Below are 15887 nucleotides of genomic sequence, written 5' to 3'. Positions count from 1 at the left end.
TTCCTCAAACTTACTAGTCTTAGTGCTCCCTGGAGCAGAGACAAGGCAAGGAAGAACAGGAGCTGAGAGTTTCCCCTGACACACGTTTCACCTTTGCTGCAGACAAAAAGAATTTCACATCCACATCTTCCTCCAGGTCAAAGTTCCCAGAAAGGGGATCATTACAGGCATGTACACAGTCACCAAGAAGTGTACAACTGTGTGTAAGTGGTGTCAGAGGTTACTGATACAAAACAGCAGACAGAAGGCACTTCTGGTCAAGCCAGACTTGGCCCTGATTTGAACCAGTGCTCTGAATAAGCAGCTTGTCCTTTAAACAGCCCTCTCTGAGATCAGAGAGCACTGCTGTAGCTTTTTCCAGAGCTGTGCCTGCACATCAGCCCCAGTAACTGCAGATATGTTATGACATCACCAAATCTTGCTGAGCATTTATTTACTGCATCAGGCAGATTTGGCAGCATCTCACAATATCAACACTGTTTGCTGCATATCTGTGAATCATTGAACCTAGAATCTGTAAAAAAACAGCTATACTACAGCAGAAATGTCATGGTCTCTAGCAGCTTCTCAGGGAGACTTATTAAAATGAAGAAGTTACATCTGTAAATGCAAATATCTGCCTTATTTCTCTAGAGTCACCATCGCTCTAAATCAATTCAGGTCATGCTGAAATTAGCCTTGCCCTTCAGCAGGTTAAGAGCTTCTCTCATTTTGCTATAATTAATACATGCCCATAGAAAAATTACAAATAAAGTGAAAGACAAAAAAGAAGTAGGATTATTCTGTAATATTTTTTTCATGTCCCTCTATTCCCAAGTTCAATAAGAAGCCTCTCAAAAATCTCACTCTGCTGCAATTTAATAAGTCAGCAAAAAATGAGACACCGCTTGAAGGTATTTCACAGAAGAAATAACATGTAACCTACAAGAGACTCCTCAATAAATGTGAGTACCATACATAATCCTACCTGTACTCCTGCAAAAGGGAAAAAATCTCATTCATTTTCTAAGCTTGCACCTTCTTCATTGTCCATTTTAAGTGCAATAAGATTCATAATTTAGTCACTCTGGAGAGCAGTAGGTCTGCATTTATCATGATGAAATGCATCCTCACTGTTTGTTCTTACAGTTTACGGAAAGCCAAGTACAATGACTCATAAAACTGCTGCAAGAAAAAACTGAAACAAGTTAACAAAATGATCTTCTCTTAAGCGACATCCTTCATCCTACGTTTCCGGTGTGCAGAGCCAAAACCACATCACACTTTCAACTAAACGGATTTAGAGCTGTTATTTACCACAAATGGCAAGACCATCACCAAGGGCAAGTAATGCTTCATGGTGTTCCAAAGCTGCTCACACATCTCAGGCACACCACAAGCAATATATCTGTCTGTATATTCCAGAGCAAATGGGACTCTTTTCTGCTACTGTCTCTTTTTGGAAAACAACATTTTCTGCATGCTGAGAATGGTCATCGTGAAAATCCTTACCTGCTTCCCATCTAGTGTGTACAAGCGTTTAACCACCCCAGAATCCAGCTTGATGGCATCGGTGATGTCAGTAAGAACCTGCTCAAAGGAATGTGCTGTCTTCTTGTTGAGCAGAATCCGGACTGCTTTCCGTGGCTTCACCCCGCTCCTGATGATGGTGACCAGTTTAGGCCTAATGAAATCCTTATTCTCTTTTGTATCTGGAGTACCTCCCTTAGCAGTGGCAAGAGATGGCACTGAACGAGAAGTAGAGGTTGTCTTAACATTCACTGACCAATTTGGGTTTACATTCTTGGTGTACTCCAGCTTCTTGAAGGGTTCTATGGAACCACATACATAACTTTCCCCTGTGGAAACAAAAGCAAAAGTCCAGCAAGTCAGATTGGAGAGGGAAGGAAAACAGAAAAATGCAGGAAAATACACAATCAAATCCTTCTCAAATTATTTAATATTATTCTTGTCATTCTTAATCTACAGTGCATAAATATTGACCTCCTCCCTTATCAGCTGCTCCTGACTACAAAATCAGTGATCTTTTAAAGGTCTCTCTTCAGCGAACTGTTCAAGAAATGCTGTTACAAAAACCCTTGAAAGCAGCAGTTTTCTTATCAGAAAATACTATTTGCAGTGGGGATCACTGCTCTCAGTAAACACAGTAAACAGTGTTTGTATTTCACCAGCTGCCCACCCACAGCACATTATCACAGTACTCTCCCCTTCAAGCCTAAGTGGCCCACTCCTAAAAAAACAGCAGGTCCCAAACACTTCAGAGGAAATACTATGAAATATGACAAAAAATATAGGTTACAAATAACTTTTTATAAAAAGGTGGATTAAAGTGTTATGGAAATTTACTAACATCTGATTTTTTTTAAATTTAGGCACCAAAAACTCAGGATGCATATAGACAAGAAACCTGCCTGTATTTTTTACTGACTAAGTATATAATATGTGGGGAAATGAAGACAAAGAGTAGCAATTACAGACCTTTCATCACACCAAATTTACCATCCTTAAAAGAAACATAGTGGCTATTAGTTACTCTTTCTGTTGAAGCATTATCTACAGTAAAATATTTTTGCAAATATCACACCCACACAACTTCTGGGGAGCTAGAAATTAGCCAGAAAACCCAGCACCCTGTAGATCAGCACCTGAATCCAGTCCAGCTGAAGGCTGCTGTGTAAGGAACACCTGCTTGCATGCTCCCAAACTCTCCCTTGAGCTTGAACCTGTGGCTGTGCTGGTAGTAGCCCTGGATGAGTTGATCAGTGATCTGACTGAACATACCAAAGACACCACTAATTTTGCTAAATCAAGCTAATCCACTTCATCCTCTGTCTGGGGGAAAACAAACAAGCCAAACAAAAATCTCAAAGAAACCAACACTAGATCCAGCCTTCTGGCAGCCTGCAGTTAAATAAAAAATAATGCAATATCCTATCCTGAACAGTACCATAGAGACATCTGAGATGTTTTAGTTCTTCTGGGTTCAAGAGTTCACTATATACTAACAGCACAGAAACCTTCATGTCAGAAATTCAGCCCAGGGTAACACGACCAGAACAAAACTCAGTGCTGCACCTCCTATGCCAAAAAAAAAAAAAAAAAAAAAAAAAAATGTAACACTCAAGGATATTTCTAATGATCCCTACCCCTAAGGAAAGGGGACTCACAGTTCAATCATTAAAAGACAACTAAGTATGAAAAATTCACTTCTGAACAGAAATTTTAAGGTTTCAAGGCACCCAACCCAATTCCACAGATATTACATCACACAAGGAATGAAGGCTTGGATGAAGATAGGCTCTTCCTTTTAGCCACTGCATATACACAAGGTAGATAGATATGGATATGGACACATCAGAATAGAAAGGCTCAGCTACAGTAATGAGTGGTCAAACAGTGCAGGCTCTCTTTTATCCATGCCCCTGTCCAATTGTTCCAGCACAAGATACTCAGTCAGGTCAGAACACACCCACAGAACCACATCCACAAAATTAACAAGCTTTAAGAGAAAAAAAGAAATCCTACTATGAGTAAGACTGTTCTCAATCCAATAAATACCTGCTCTTTAGAATAATTTGCATAAGTATATTTTATAAATTTTTAAGCAAAATGTATTCTTGTCTACACTTCTACAATTGTGTTTGCTGTAAAATCCACCAGCAATCTTTTTTTTTTTTTTTTTTTTTTTTTTTTTAGGGAGGAATATTCATCTGTATTTTCAGGTTCAGTCCTATTAGAGAAATCATTCACTTCAGTTGCACAAAATAACATTTATTTAAAATCAAGCTTTCAAATTAAAACGCACTTTCCAAAAGATAGGCTCATAAATAAATGTCAATACACAGTGTGCTCACAAGATTCACATTTAGTTTATTAAGAACACTTTTGGTTCCCACTCTTGAAAGGACAGTGTTCTACATTATTTTTGATATCAGCTATATTTAAAGGTCAGATGTATTCCTTGTAGCATTTAACAGCACATCAGCTCTACATTACAAAGCTAAATTTGTATGAATGATCATTAAAAAAGGACCAGTAGATTGCTGAAGGTTTGGGATTGTTTGATCATAAGCATTTTTGCCCTTTCCTCATTTTCAACAGTATCATATTACATCAATATAATATTTACACCAAGATATTTTTTCCCTTCAAGTGGATCATATTTAGCTACAGAACACCTTGGAGGTGCAGAATCCAAGGCCTTCTAAAATGAAATCTATTTTTCTATTTTATATAGATAACAGAAATAGCAACACTTCTCCCATAACATTGTTATTTAAAGCTATTTTAGATGCTAGCCAGGAAATACAATTTTCATGCATGCTGCTCCTAAGGGTCAGGCCTGTAAGAATGAAAATCTTTAGCACCTCTGGTACTTGTATGCAGAGGAAATCTCAAAGAAAAGGACAAAAGGTCTTCACCTAGATTTTCATTCTTTTCTTTTTCACCAGCACCTTCAGGAGAGAAGACTATAAAGAAGTTCTACAAGTGGCATGACTTAAAAGTCCAATAAATCCATCTCCTGCTTTTGATATTGCTTCCTCATCATCAGCTTTGAGTAATTGGCAGATGGAAGAAGAAAGTAACAATCTCCAGACACTAGATTCCAAACGGAACAAGTGTTGAGAAGAATTCTTCAAAGAAACTGAATTATGCAAAGGGAACAGGCAACACGGCCCATTTAAAAGTGTCAATTTGATTGCAGCCCCCCAGGAGATGGGAGCAAGTGTTTCACACATCACTAATGGAATTTTGACTCTTGATTAGAGTATCAATAGCCATTAGGAAAAGGAGAACACCCAACAGCTTTGGGAGACCTGGCATCTAAGGAAAAGAATGATTACCACACCTTAAAAAGTATCACTTTCCTAAGAGTCTCTTCACAGCAACAATGCAAATTAAACCATGGGAACCTTTCAAAAAATTATGAACAGCACTTGTTGGTCAGTTTCAAAAAAGTAACTCTACAATCTAATTTGTATAAATGCTCAACACTTCAGGATTTATTTTCTGATTCACATGGAACAATAAAATAAATCTTAGCATTGAGAAATTAATCAGAAAGCTAGTCATGCAGAAGGGCAGATCCCAAAACTCTGTCTATGCTTAAAAAAACAAACAAACAAACAAAAAAACCAACCTGCTACCTGCAGTTACACATCTGTCAAAATTCAATGCAGCTGACCTATCAGAGTTTGGATGATAGTTTTATAGGTCATGACAGAATTTCAAGACGTTTCACTTATTGAACATTTTTGAAAATAATATGTGTGTGTACAAAGGGCTTGCAAAGGAGACCTTGAATCACTGCATGTAAGTACTGGAGCTTTCATGATGCAAGTGTCTCCCTGTTTTCCACATTGAAATTAGCAGTTAGTTTGCCTTCTTCAGCTTGCTGATATTATCCCTATAAGAATGACCGCTTCTTAAAAGGCATTTTTTGTGTTGCTTTTCTGTGCTTAAGGTGACTTGGCCTAAAACAGCTTCATGAGGAAGTCAGCTGATCTTAGGTGAAAACCCTGGAGAAGGAAAAAAGAACCTGTTTGAATGACACAAGCAGAGGGTGACCCTTATGGAGGTCACAACTTTCCAATTTATGGAAAATAGTGTTGATTCCTTGGAGTAAAGCATGTAGTAGAAATGCAAAGTTAATTTATTAATTAGCAGTGATTTATTGGGGCCCATTTCCCCAACAGATAGGGCAAAAAATATCTTAAGAGGATGGGGAAGGGACTAACACTCCCAGCACTCCATGCCTAGGCATACCTGCCTTTCTTCACTTCTACCCTTTGGTTTTATACATATAAAATGCAGAATCTCAATCTCTCAGGAGAGAGGACAAAAATTCTGACTGTGCCTCACCACACAGAGCAGATTGCAAAAGGACGATGACCTGAATCAAATAAATTACTGATACTTGATAGCTCCCAAATGTGTTAGTTAATAGAACAATAACCTACTTTAACTACATTGCTGCTGCCTTGTCTTTCTGAAGGGTCTGAAAAAATGCAACAGTGCAAAAGAGATGGAGCATCTACAGGAAATAAATCTGACCTACACATGTTCACGTAGCAATCAGATGCTCCAGAAACTTCAAATCAGATCTCCACTGACCTTTGAAAGGACTTCCTTTACAAGCTTCATTTCTTCTCAGTTTAGACTGAAAAATTATTATTTTCCTGATTAAAAATCAAATAAAAATACTTCCTCTTCCTCTGCTCCCTCACATTTCAAACATTTTAAATTTTTTTTCTTATTATAAGTAAGATAGACACTGTACACACTTTAAAAAAAACCCCACCAAAAATAATGTCAAGCACCTAGAATAAGAAACCACATGGACTTCCAATAATCTGTTAATCAAGACACAAATAAAATTAACTGCCTAATGGATAAATAAAATAATCAAATAAACAGTGCCAGAACAACCCTCTACTATTTTATACAACAGGACCATTCAGCTGTTTGTTTATTAAACAATATAAGGATTGCAGCCATTTCTGCCACAGGATTCAGTCCAAGTTTCCCTAAATTTGATAGCCCTGGATCAAGTCCATGGTAAATATCCAGTGTAAATTTAATCCTACAAACAAATGTCCACATATATTTAGTTCTACAAACATTTAAACAGATACTTTACTATTATTATTTTGATAGCACATTGCACATGCATATGAATCTCTCCAGCCCATCAATTCCCAGCTGCTGAGGTAGGCATGATTGAGAAGAAAAAAGCCATTAGCTCTAGAGAGCATGAGAAACCATGTCAATCAATCCCTACACTGAATCCTGGCCTGGCTGAGCTTCTCACCAACAACACCTGAGTGTTTGGCAGCGTCAAGAAGGCAGCAGGAATACTGGGGAGGAGAGGGAGAGGCTGGAACATGAGAAATGAGGTGACATAGGAGTAGCAAGACCCATACACAAAACAAGTCAGGAACACTTGCAGCCCATCACTTCAGCAAGGAGATGCTGCTTTTTGAACCCTCTGCTGGCAGGCAGCTCTCTGAGCACAAACTGCCTGCCTCCATCACGAGAGCCCTCCACAGTCCTCATGTGACCCAGCATCCTCCTCTGCCCTGCAGCAAGGTTCTCTTCTCCCAGGAGTCATTAGCTGGTTACAGCTATTACTGGGTTTTAAAGCTGGTATATCTGCACCCTTTCAAACTGCTCCTTCAACAAGATTTCCAGCTCTGAGATAATCCCTGAGAGGCATTCATTTTTCTTTTTCACATTATTCCTTAAAACGGTTTTTGCCGTTATGCCTACACAAAGCATGCACACAGAGATAGAAGCCTTTAGAATCAGTTTGGCAGGGCACCCAGTATTGACATGTGACAAAATTGTTTCCCAGTATGCTCTCAACCTTGTGGTCTGGGGTTTTTGGCTGGTCTTTGACTGCCAGCTCTCAGCTCCAGGGTTAACTTTGTGGTATGTATTGTAGAAACCTAAAACAATCAATTCTGATTCATATCCAAGGCTCTCAGACAATATTATAATAAAAATTAATAAGAAAGGGATGCAGTTCTGGCTATGGACTGATGCTGTGGTCTTTTTTCCACATAGCAGGACCCCAGGAGTAAAAACTGCAAACATTGTTTGCATCAGAGTTACCTTGCAAAGTTCATTGGTTATCTTCAGGGTAAGACCCCACCACCTTTGGCTTTAAGGATGATTCTAGAAAAGCAAAGCCCTTTCCTAAAAATTCCTTTACAGCTAAAAAAAATTAACCTACAAGAGCAACTTCATCTTTATTGTTTCTACGCGCTCCAATTGCTTGTCATACCAAGGGAATAAAGTCATATCACATTCAGAATCCACTCTTTAAATGTTAGAGGGTCCTAACATCAGGGCTGGCAAAAAGCAGGAACCTGAATCCATTGCATTACTTCCTTCATATAGGGTGGCAGAAGTTACAGAAAATGTGAAAGTTTTTACAACAGTACATACCCTTTGTCATCAAATTCCAACAAATTTCACATATGTAAGTCTTAAGAAAAACAAAAAATAACTAAACAAAAAGATGGGGGGGCAACAAAAACAAGTTGAACGACAGAACCACAGAACCCCCATGCCCAGGGATTACTTTCAAATAAAGAGAAAATGTGTCCATGCATCTCAAAATAATCTACAATGCCGGCACATAGCCATGCCAGCTCCAAACTGTATGCAGAATTAAACTAAACATAACTGAAGCAAAACAGCTCTTTTGCAATCTTTTTCCTTTGGGACTGTCTTTCATGCAGTTCTGTGTATTTAGCTCTGGGATGAAAGACAGTGGCTGCTGTCTCATTTCCCCCAAGAGCCTCTCTGCCTTTATGTATCACATGAGAAGGTAAGAGTACAGGAACTTCCTCACAGGCATAAAGCAAAAACCAACTCCAAAAATCAAGGCTTTATACATTTGCTTTACATTGCAATCACCAAATCAATGCCCCTCTCAATCATGGAAATTCATAACAGTCTCAAAAAATTAATTACTGAATTCACACAGGAAGGGAATACTCTCACTATGAAGAAAGCAATGCTTCATATTTCAGTAGTTGGAGCACAAATGTCATTTGGCAAGAGCAAAAATCAAGTGATTTTCCAGCTATTTAAACACAAAGCACAGCTTCAAGCTAATTATTGCTGTACCAGACGAGCCAAACTCTAATAAATTTGTATAGTAAAGAGTGGAAGGAGCTTATGCAAAAACCATCATTGAGCTAATAATATTTGAACCTTTGCTCCACTGTGAAGTTCTGCGAGAGAAACGACCCACCCTGCAGTTTTATACAAATAAACAGAAGCCTCTTTTCAGATAGAATGAGGATGTAGGTCTCTTCTTCCATGTCAAGACTGACTTCTGCAAATCCCACAGTCTTAATGGGACAAGAAAACAAGACTGTTCTCCTTGAACTATACCAGGAAGGGAAGATGTATTCATTGAAAGGGTAAGGAATAAAGTCCCACAGGACAAAAAGAAATCCAAATGCCTTCTTTAAAATTAACCTAGGCTCTTGTGCTGTCATTCATTTTGACTGACTGGTTAATAACTGGTATTATTCTTCGCTAGGATGCCAAAATAAACCAACCTTACAGGTTGCTGGAATTATCTCTGAACTCAATCCTTTATTTTCAAAACTGGTTCTGACTGGCTGCGAAAGGACTGTGCAAATCAACATTAACATCAATGAAACTTGCTTCTTGTTGAACATACCAATCAAACAAGCAAATGCACAAAGACCAGTTTTAAACAGATGTTGATTAATATCGGACTTTCCTCCCAGAAATTGATTTTCTCTAGCAATTAAATCCTGTCCTGACAAATATAGTTTTAACAGTCCCCCAAAATTGATAACATTGTTCTTAAGACCAGTTTTCTTTCCATTTCACTACACCTCTGGTCCTAACCCCCAATCCTATTACTAGACAGACAATCCCATCTCTTCAATTTTCTTTCTGGAGCATCTTCATGTTGTCCCTACTTTCCTTTTTATGCAAGGAAGATTATCAAGAATATCAGGTTCTCAATATTTCAAAAGCTTTCCTGTGCTAGGACACAAAAAGGAGACAAAGGTGGCTGAACACTTGCTATGCAAAGCCATGCTCCTCTATCAGGAGCTGCACTTGGCATTACTCTTTTATTCTTCTCTTTCCATATTAGCCTTCTTCTGTTCCTCTCATTACATTCTGATATTGCAAGTTGACATTCACCTGGTGCTAAAAATGAAAATCACAGAAATTGCAATCTCTGTTACAACTCTAAATTGACTATCTGGTGGCTATCTGCCCATTCTTTACTGGTTTGTACATGGGGCCAAGGGTAGGATGGAAGCAAAAATAAACAAATTGTTCCACCTTTATTTTCTTGGAACACAATCAAACACTGTCCCGGCTCTGAGGGTCTCTTCAGGCGTGAGACCTCCTCAGAGAGGACATGCGGGTGGTAAGAAGTCTGGTTCTCTCTGAGCCACCAGCAAGAAAGCAGCTTGAGACGACCTTGTGTTGTTTCAGGGCTGTTTATTTATCTTATCTTTAAAAATGTTTCAGCCAGCCCAGCATGGGTCGGCTCTGCAGGTCGACCATTGCAGAAGGTCTCCTGGGCGGGCTGTGCCAAGGCCTTTATACTCTAAACTACATATACAATATTTACAAATTCTCCCCAATGCCATGAAACTTCTCTACAATGTCCAGTTCTTTCCCCATCCAATCTGTGGTTCCCAGGGTGCAACTTCAACATGGAGGGCATGAGGAAGAAGGAGGAAGAAGCCCACCACACCCAGGATCCTCCACCTTGACCACATAGCCCTTAATATAGACAATCTAAAAACCTGCATATACTACATTCTAATATTCTAATTTACATTCTACTCATCATTATTTTCTGTGTCTCTTCTCTCAACGTGGGCAAATTCTCTCAAGGAGCCAAATCCAGCCCCTGCAGCTCCTGGGCAGCACTCGGGAGTCTCTGAGGGGTCTGCCAGGGGGGTCTTTGCCTCCCTAGAGGAGCCAGGGAGGTACCCTGGACTCCCACAAAACACCTGCATTTAAACTTCACAGGTAAGAAACACTCATTTATGGCCATGTGATAGTCAATGACTTCACATCCTGTTCTTTCTGATGTTTTAGACTAGAAACCCACTGCAGTCAAGAAGCACTTCATATTGGAAAAGCTACTTTAGCTATTAGTAAAACTTGTGAAAAGTACTATTAATTTTTTAGGTTTAATATTCAAATTGATTAATTCTGACAGCTTCTTTTGGCAATAGAACTACCACTGAAGGAGTGATAAATTTCTTCTCAATGGGCAAGTTAATGACTGGCATGTCTGACATTTCACAGTGAGCAAGAATTGTCAGTTCAAATCACTGGTGATGATTTATACTGCAGGTACATGAGCTTTATTTAAGAAAACATAAGATCTCTACAACTACCTGAAAGGAGCTTGTAGCAAGGTGGGTGTTGGTCCTCTCCTCACAAGTAACAAGCAATAAGACAAGAGGAAAGGCCTTGAGTAGTGCCAGAGCAGGACTAGATTGAGTATTAGGAAAAAAATCTTCATGGAAAGGGTTGTCACTGGAACAGGCCATCCCTGTAAGTTTTTAAGATGTGCAGATGTGACACTGAGGGACATGATTTAGTGGTGGTCTTAGCAGTTCTGAGTTAATGGTTGGACTCAGTGATGTAAGAGGTCTTTTCCAACTGTAGCAATTCTGTGACTGGGGAAAAGGGATACACTACAGAAGAAAAAAAGTTTACAATCTACCCCAGCTGAATCACAGCTACCATATTATGCTTTTAACAGGTTGTGGACATTTATACCACTCAATAAGATGCTAGTGTTTTACTTAAGGCACATTTACCTGTAGAGAATAGATAGGCCTCTTCACTAGGCTTCACAGACTTAAAAACCAAAAACATCTGAACTGAATTTCACATGGGTTTCATTAACACCACAGACCTTTTGAAGTTTAACACACACCAGTGAGTTAAACTCTCATTGGTACTTGACCTTGCATCTTTATGAAAAGAAGGATTAGATGCAATCTTCAGGATCTAGGACTATCAACACTGTGTTCAAAGGAAAAGGTTAGACATGTCCAACAAGAAGGAAATAAGTACAATATTTCATCATTTAAGATATTCATAATTCTATTCACACCACTGAAAATCCTTCCTTTATCAATAAGAATACCATTGCCTCTTTTTGAAAGACTTAAGGGACTAGACAAAGGCTGACTCAAACTTAACTTTACACCTCCAGATATTACTGCTCACCTTCTACCAGCTGGTCCAAGGAGGAAATCTTCTTGGAGCCATCGATTGTGTAGATTGTTCTGACTCCCTGGGGCAGGTTGACATTGTCGGACAGAGTTCGGGTCAGGTCGGCCAGGAGCGCCTCAAAGGACCTGAAGCGGTCAGGGGAGATGGCGTACACAATCCCTTTGAAATACCGGTCTCCATTGCGATAGAAACGGACCTTCTTGGCTTTCTTCTCCGAGCTCAGGGTCTGTAGAGTGCGGGTTCGGTAAAAGCTGCAGTGGGCACTGTGGGTAGGGCTGGGCAGACCATTCACCCGGGACCCTCTGCCGTATCGCTGCGCCTTATCACGCTCATCAAAGTGCTCCAGCTCCATATCTCTCCCAAGGGACATCTTGGAAGTTCAACCTAAAGAATGCACAAGAGGAGAGAAAAAGCTTAAGAAACTCAGAAGTTTTAAGGGAGCTCTATTTATGACTTCCTGTTCTATACATTGTTCTTACAGAAGACTACTTTCTAGGTTGAGAAAAATGTTAGAATAAAATTATCCAACATCCACATAGCCATTATACACATAAGCCTCTTGCCGTGCCATAAAAACTATATTTAAGTTAGACATCATAACAACATCATTCATGAATCCAAATGCTAACGATATGCAAACACTGAGAAGTGTTTGTTCAACTTCAGTATCTCGGAAAATGAGGTGACAAAGTCAATCAAATGGAAAAAAGAAACAAATGCATCAGCTTTCTACTTTTTCTCATGTTATATTCAGGTGCTATTTGAGTCTCATCTGCCTTCTTGACTGTTTGCCCCCACTAAACTCTTGGTTCCAAATGGAATCTCAAGAGGTGTTGTATCAGAAGAGCTGTCAGTTGCCAACAACTAAGCAATCAAGAAATTTTCAGAGGAATAGATCTGGCAGGTTGGCAATGAGAATCATGACTATCACACACACTGGGTCAATCCCAAGCTGCATACTCCAACCATTGGTTTCCTCACAGCCTAAGCTTTGTAATAAATCACTTTAGTTGTCCTTGCACAAATGCTTTAAACACTTTGAACCAATAGAAGGGCTCAACTGGCATGAAATTAAAGAAAAAATAGATTAGAGGAAGACAGTGTTTTTCAACAAGTAAGGCTACTTTAGTGCTCTCTGTCTTCTAAGCCTAATATTCTAATTGATTAAGGCCAACAGCTTCTTTTGCCATCACTAGAGGACTGATGAAATCAGTGTCATTGAGCAAATCAGCAATTGATGTCTCCCATGTTTGACAGTGAGAAACACTCGTCAGCCCTGACCAAAACAATCCCAGTTGTTCAATACAGTTTACATAAACAGAAGCCCACATGTTCTGAAATAAAATCAAGGAGACAAATCCTTCTGTTCCTTTTCAACAACCAATACAAGACTAAATAATACAAAGTGTACATTAATCTTCACAAACAGAAGACACAAAAATGCAAAATAAAAAATAGAATAATCCAAACATCATTAGGTTCAAAACATATTCATTTTCATTTAGGAGCCACCTAGTTTTGCAGTTGTCTGCAGAACAGTAAAGCACTGTAAGTTTATTTATAGCACAGATACATAGACCTAATTTAGAAGTGGACTCTCTCATTGATTTCCAATAAAAAGACAAAAACAGCAAGCACTAGCTTTGTTTCAAGCACTCATAATGATGTGACCATTAAGAAAAAAAATGTATTCAAACCAGCTGTAGAACAGTGGGAGGAAATAGACAAAAAATTACAGATGCTCTTTGGCTCACAGAAGTTTGTATTAAACCAATGATCATACAGCTGGACCCTGATGCTGGAAAGCTGTAGGTGATGTGCTCAGTAACTTCTCAGAGCAGTCCATGTGCTGGACTAGCATAAGCACCTAAGGCAAATGTGGGGCCCTGGTGGAAATTATGTAGCCTACTTTGGTTACAGCTCACAACTGACTTTGTTACACTGACACAGGATCTTATGCTTATGTATAAATGCAGGATTTATACTCGTAAATTCTTTAAGAGTACCTATACATAGTATAGTGTATGAGTGTTTGCTTTCTTATGTACATAAGAAAAAGACTAATCTCTGCTTTTCAAATACATACCACATCCCACTTCAGTGAAATGAACAAGAACATTTGCTGTGGCATTTCACTAAAGCTTCTCTATAGGTTAAATGCAAAATGCAGCTTAGTGTCCACATCTTGGGATTGAGAACACACCACCACTGCTTCCATGTTATAAAAATTTTGTCAGTTATTTTAATTCACATCTAATCCCAGTGAGAACCTGTTATTCAGATTTTAACAATCTCAGAATGCACAATTCAGAAACTGTATCTCCGAAGATATTCCCGTGCCAAGAAAAATGGATTTTTCTTAGGTCTGCTGTTTTTCTTCGCTCAAATCATCTCGAATACAACCATTCCCCAACATCCCCCCACCCAAAAAAAAAAAAAAAAAAAAAAAAAAAAGTTTAGACGGTGATATAATCTTTCATCTTTATTAATTTTGGATGAGAGAAGGAAGAAGTGCGAGTCACTGTCCTTTCTTCCACGTTTATGCTTTTATCAACAATGTCTTTAATTCCCAACTATGTCCTTAAAACAGAAATAGAGCTCCCCTTTAGCTCCACAGTCTTGGTATGTAGAGAAAAGCGTGTTTAAACCACAAGCTCAGAGCAGACAAAGAAATGCTAAACAATTTGATCTGATGTTTCCGTTTGTGTGTATTAATATATAGTCTCATACAGGCAGATACGGAAAAACGAACAGACACGCCCCTGAAAAACCACCATGCCAACACTTCACACCCTAACATCTGTTAAAGAATTATTTATAATACAGGTGTGGGTGAGCATTTCCATGGAAAAAAAAAAAAGCACAGATGCTGATTAAAAAAAGAAAAAACCCACACCACGCTGCGATGTGACCCAGAGCAGATCACACGGCGACGAAGCAGCAGGATGACCACTATCCACCGGGGGAGGGCGGCGGGTTTGATGGGGGAACACGGACACATGCGGCAGCGGCTTCGCAAAAAAGATGGGGTTTATTCTGCTGGGGAAGGGAACCGCGTGTGAAACACCCCCATGGCTCTGGAGGTGGCACCAGGCACCGGCGCGACCCGCAGGGTGCCCGAGCCGCCGGGGCACGGCACGGCACGGCAGCGCCCGCTCCCCGGGGCCGCTCCCGCAGCCCGGCACCGCTCCGCACCCGCGGTGCCGCACACACACAATGGGCACAGGTGCATCCTCCGCTCCGCTCCGCTCCGCACCCGCCCCGCGACCGCGCCCCGGCGGCCCCGCACGCCGCAGCCCCGCGCAGGACGGGGCAGGGCAGGCACAGCCCCGGCCCCGGCCCCGGCTCTTACCTGCTCTCCGCAGCCTGGCGGGCACCTCCTCACTCAGACCTGCCTGCCGGGCGCGGAGGGAAGGCGGCGGCTTGGAATGGGAAGCGGCCAAAGAGCGGCGGCTCCCGCCCTCCCCCCGCGACCACCCGGCTGTAGGCGCAGGAGCTGCCGCAGAGAGCGGCTCTGCTGCCTTTGTTACGCCTCCCCTGGCTGTAGCGCGCTGCTGGGGAGCCCGGGCTGCAGCTGCTTCGCCTTTCTTCTGCTGCTGCGGGTTGCAGTGATTTGCATTAGCCCGGCCCTCATTGAAATGCGGCTCTTCACACCAGCCTCTCCCAGGCGCTCTCCAGAGGGCGGCGCCGCCGCCGCCGCTGTCTCCCCCTCTCTCCCTCCCGTGCGGGCTCGCTTTCCATCGGTGCAGCGAGGATGGAGGAGCCGGGTGCCGGCCGAGCCCTGTCGGCACCATCGGGCACCATCGGGCATCATCGGGCACCATCCCGGTGGGCTCTCTCCGGGGCACGGCCCGGCCACACGGATCTATCCGTGCCCCACCGGAGCTGCCCGTGCCCGATCAGAGCTGCCCGTGCCCCATCGGGGCTTCTCGTGCCCCACCGGAGCTGCCCGTGCCCGGTCGGATCTGCCCGTGCCCGATCAGAGCTGCCCGTGCCCGGTCGGATCTGCCCGTGCCTGGGTCAGGGCTGTGCCATGCCAGGGGGCCTCTGGCCCGAGCCCGAAAAACACCTTGGGAAGTAATTTTAGCAAATGTGTGCGTTGGCATTTCCAAGGAGGT

The 15887-nt window shown here is 41.3% G+C and overlaps 1 protein-coding gene across 3 annotated transcripts in view; it reads right to left on the bottom strand.

Annotated features, from left to right (window-relative positions):
* Positions 1-15443, bottom strand: part of DCLK1 (doublecortin like kinase 1) — a 228149-nt gene extending 212706 nt beyond the window's left edge. For 2 of the 3 annotated variants that reach the window (XM_079304891.1, XM_079304890.1), the window contains exons 1-3: positions 15122-15443; positions 11764-12153; positions 1492-1838 (exon numbers count right to left, since the gene is read on the bottom strand). In XM_079304891.1, the coding sequence (XP_079161017.1) occupies positions 1492-1838; positions 11764-12139 (723 nt within the window). In that variant the 5' untranslated portion in view covers positions 12140-12153; positions 15122-15443. The remainder of the gene's footprint in view (positions 1-1491; positions 1839-11763; positions 12154-15121) is intronic. The other variant, XM_079304892.1, reaches the window with a different exon arrangement.
* Between the last annotated feature and the right edge of the window lie 444 nt (positions 15444-15887).

This window comes from Erithacus rubecula (assembly GCF_903797595.1).
Source record: "Erithacus rubecula genome assembly, chromosome: 1".
Lineage (NCBI taxonomy): Eukaryota > Metazoa > Chordata > Aves > Passeriformes > Muscicapidae > Erithacus > Erithacus rubecula.
The sequence above is the reverse complement of the archived record's forward strand: the minus strand, read 5'-3'. Positions and strand labels throughout refer to the sequence as shown.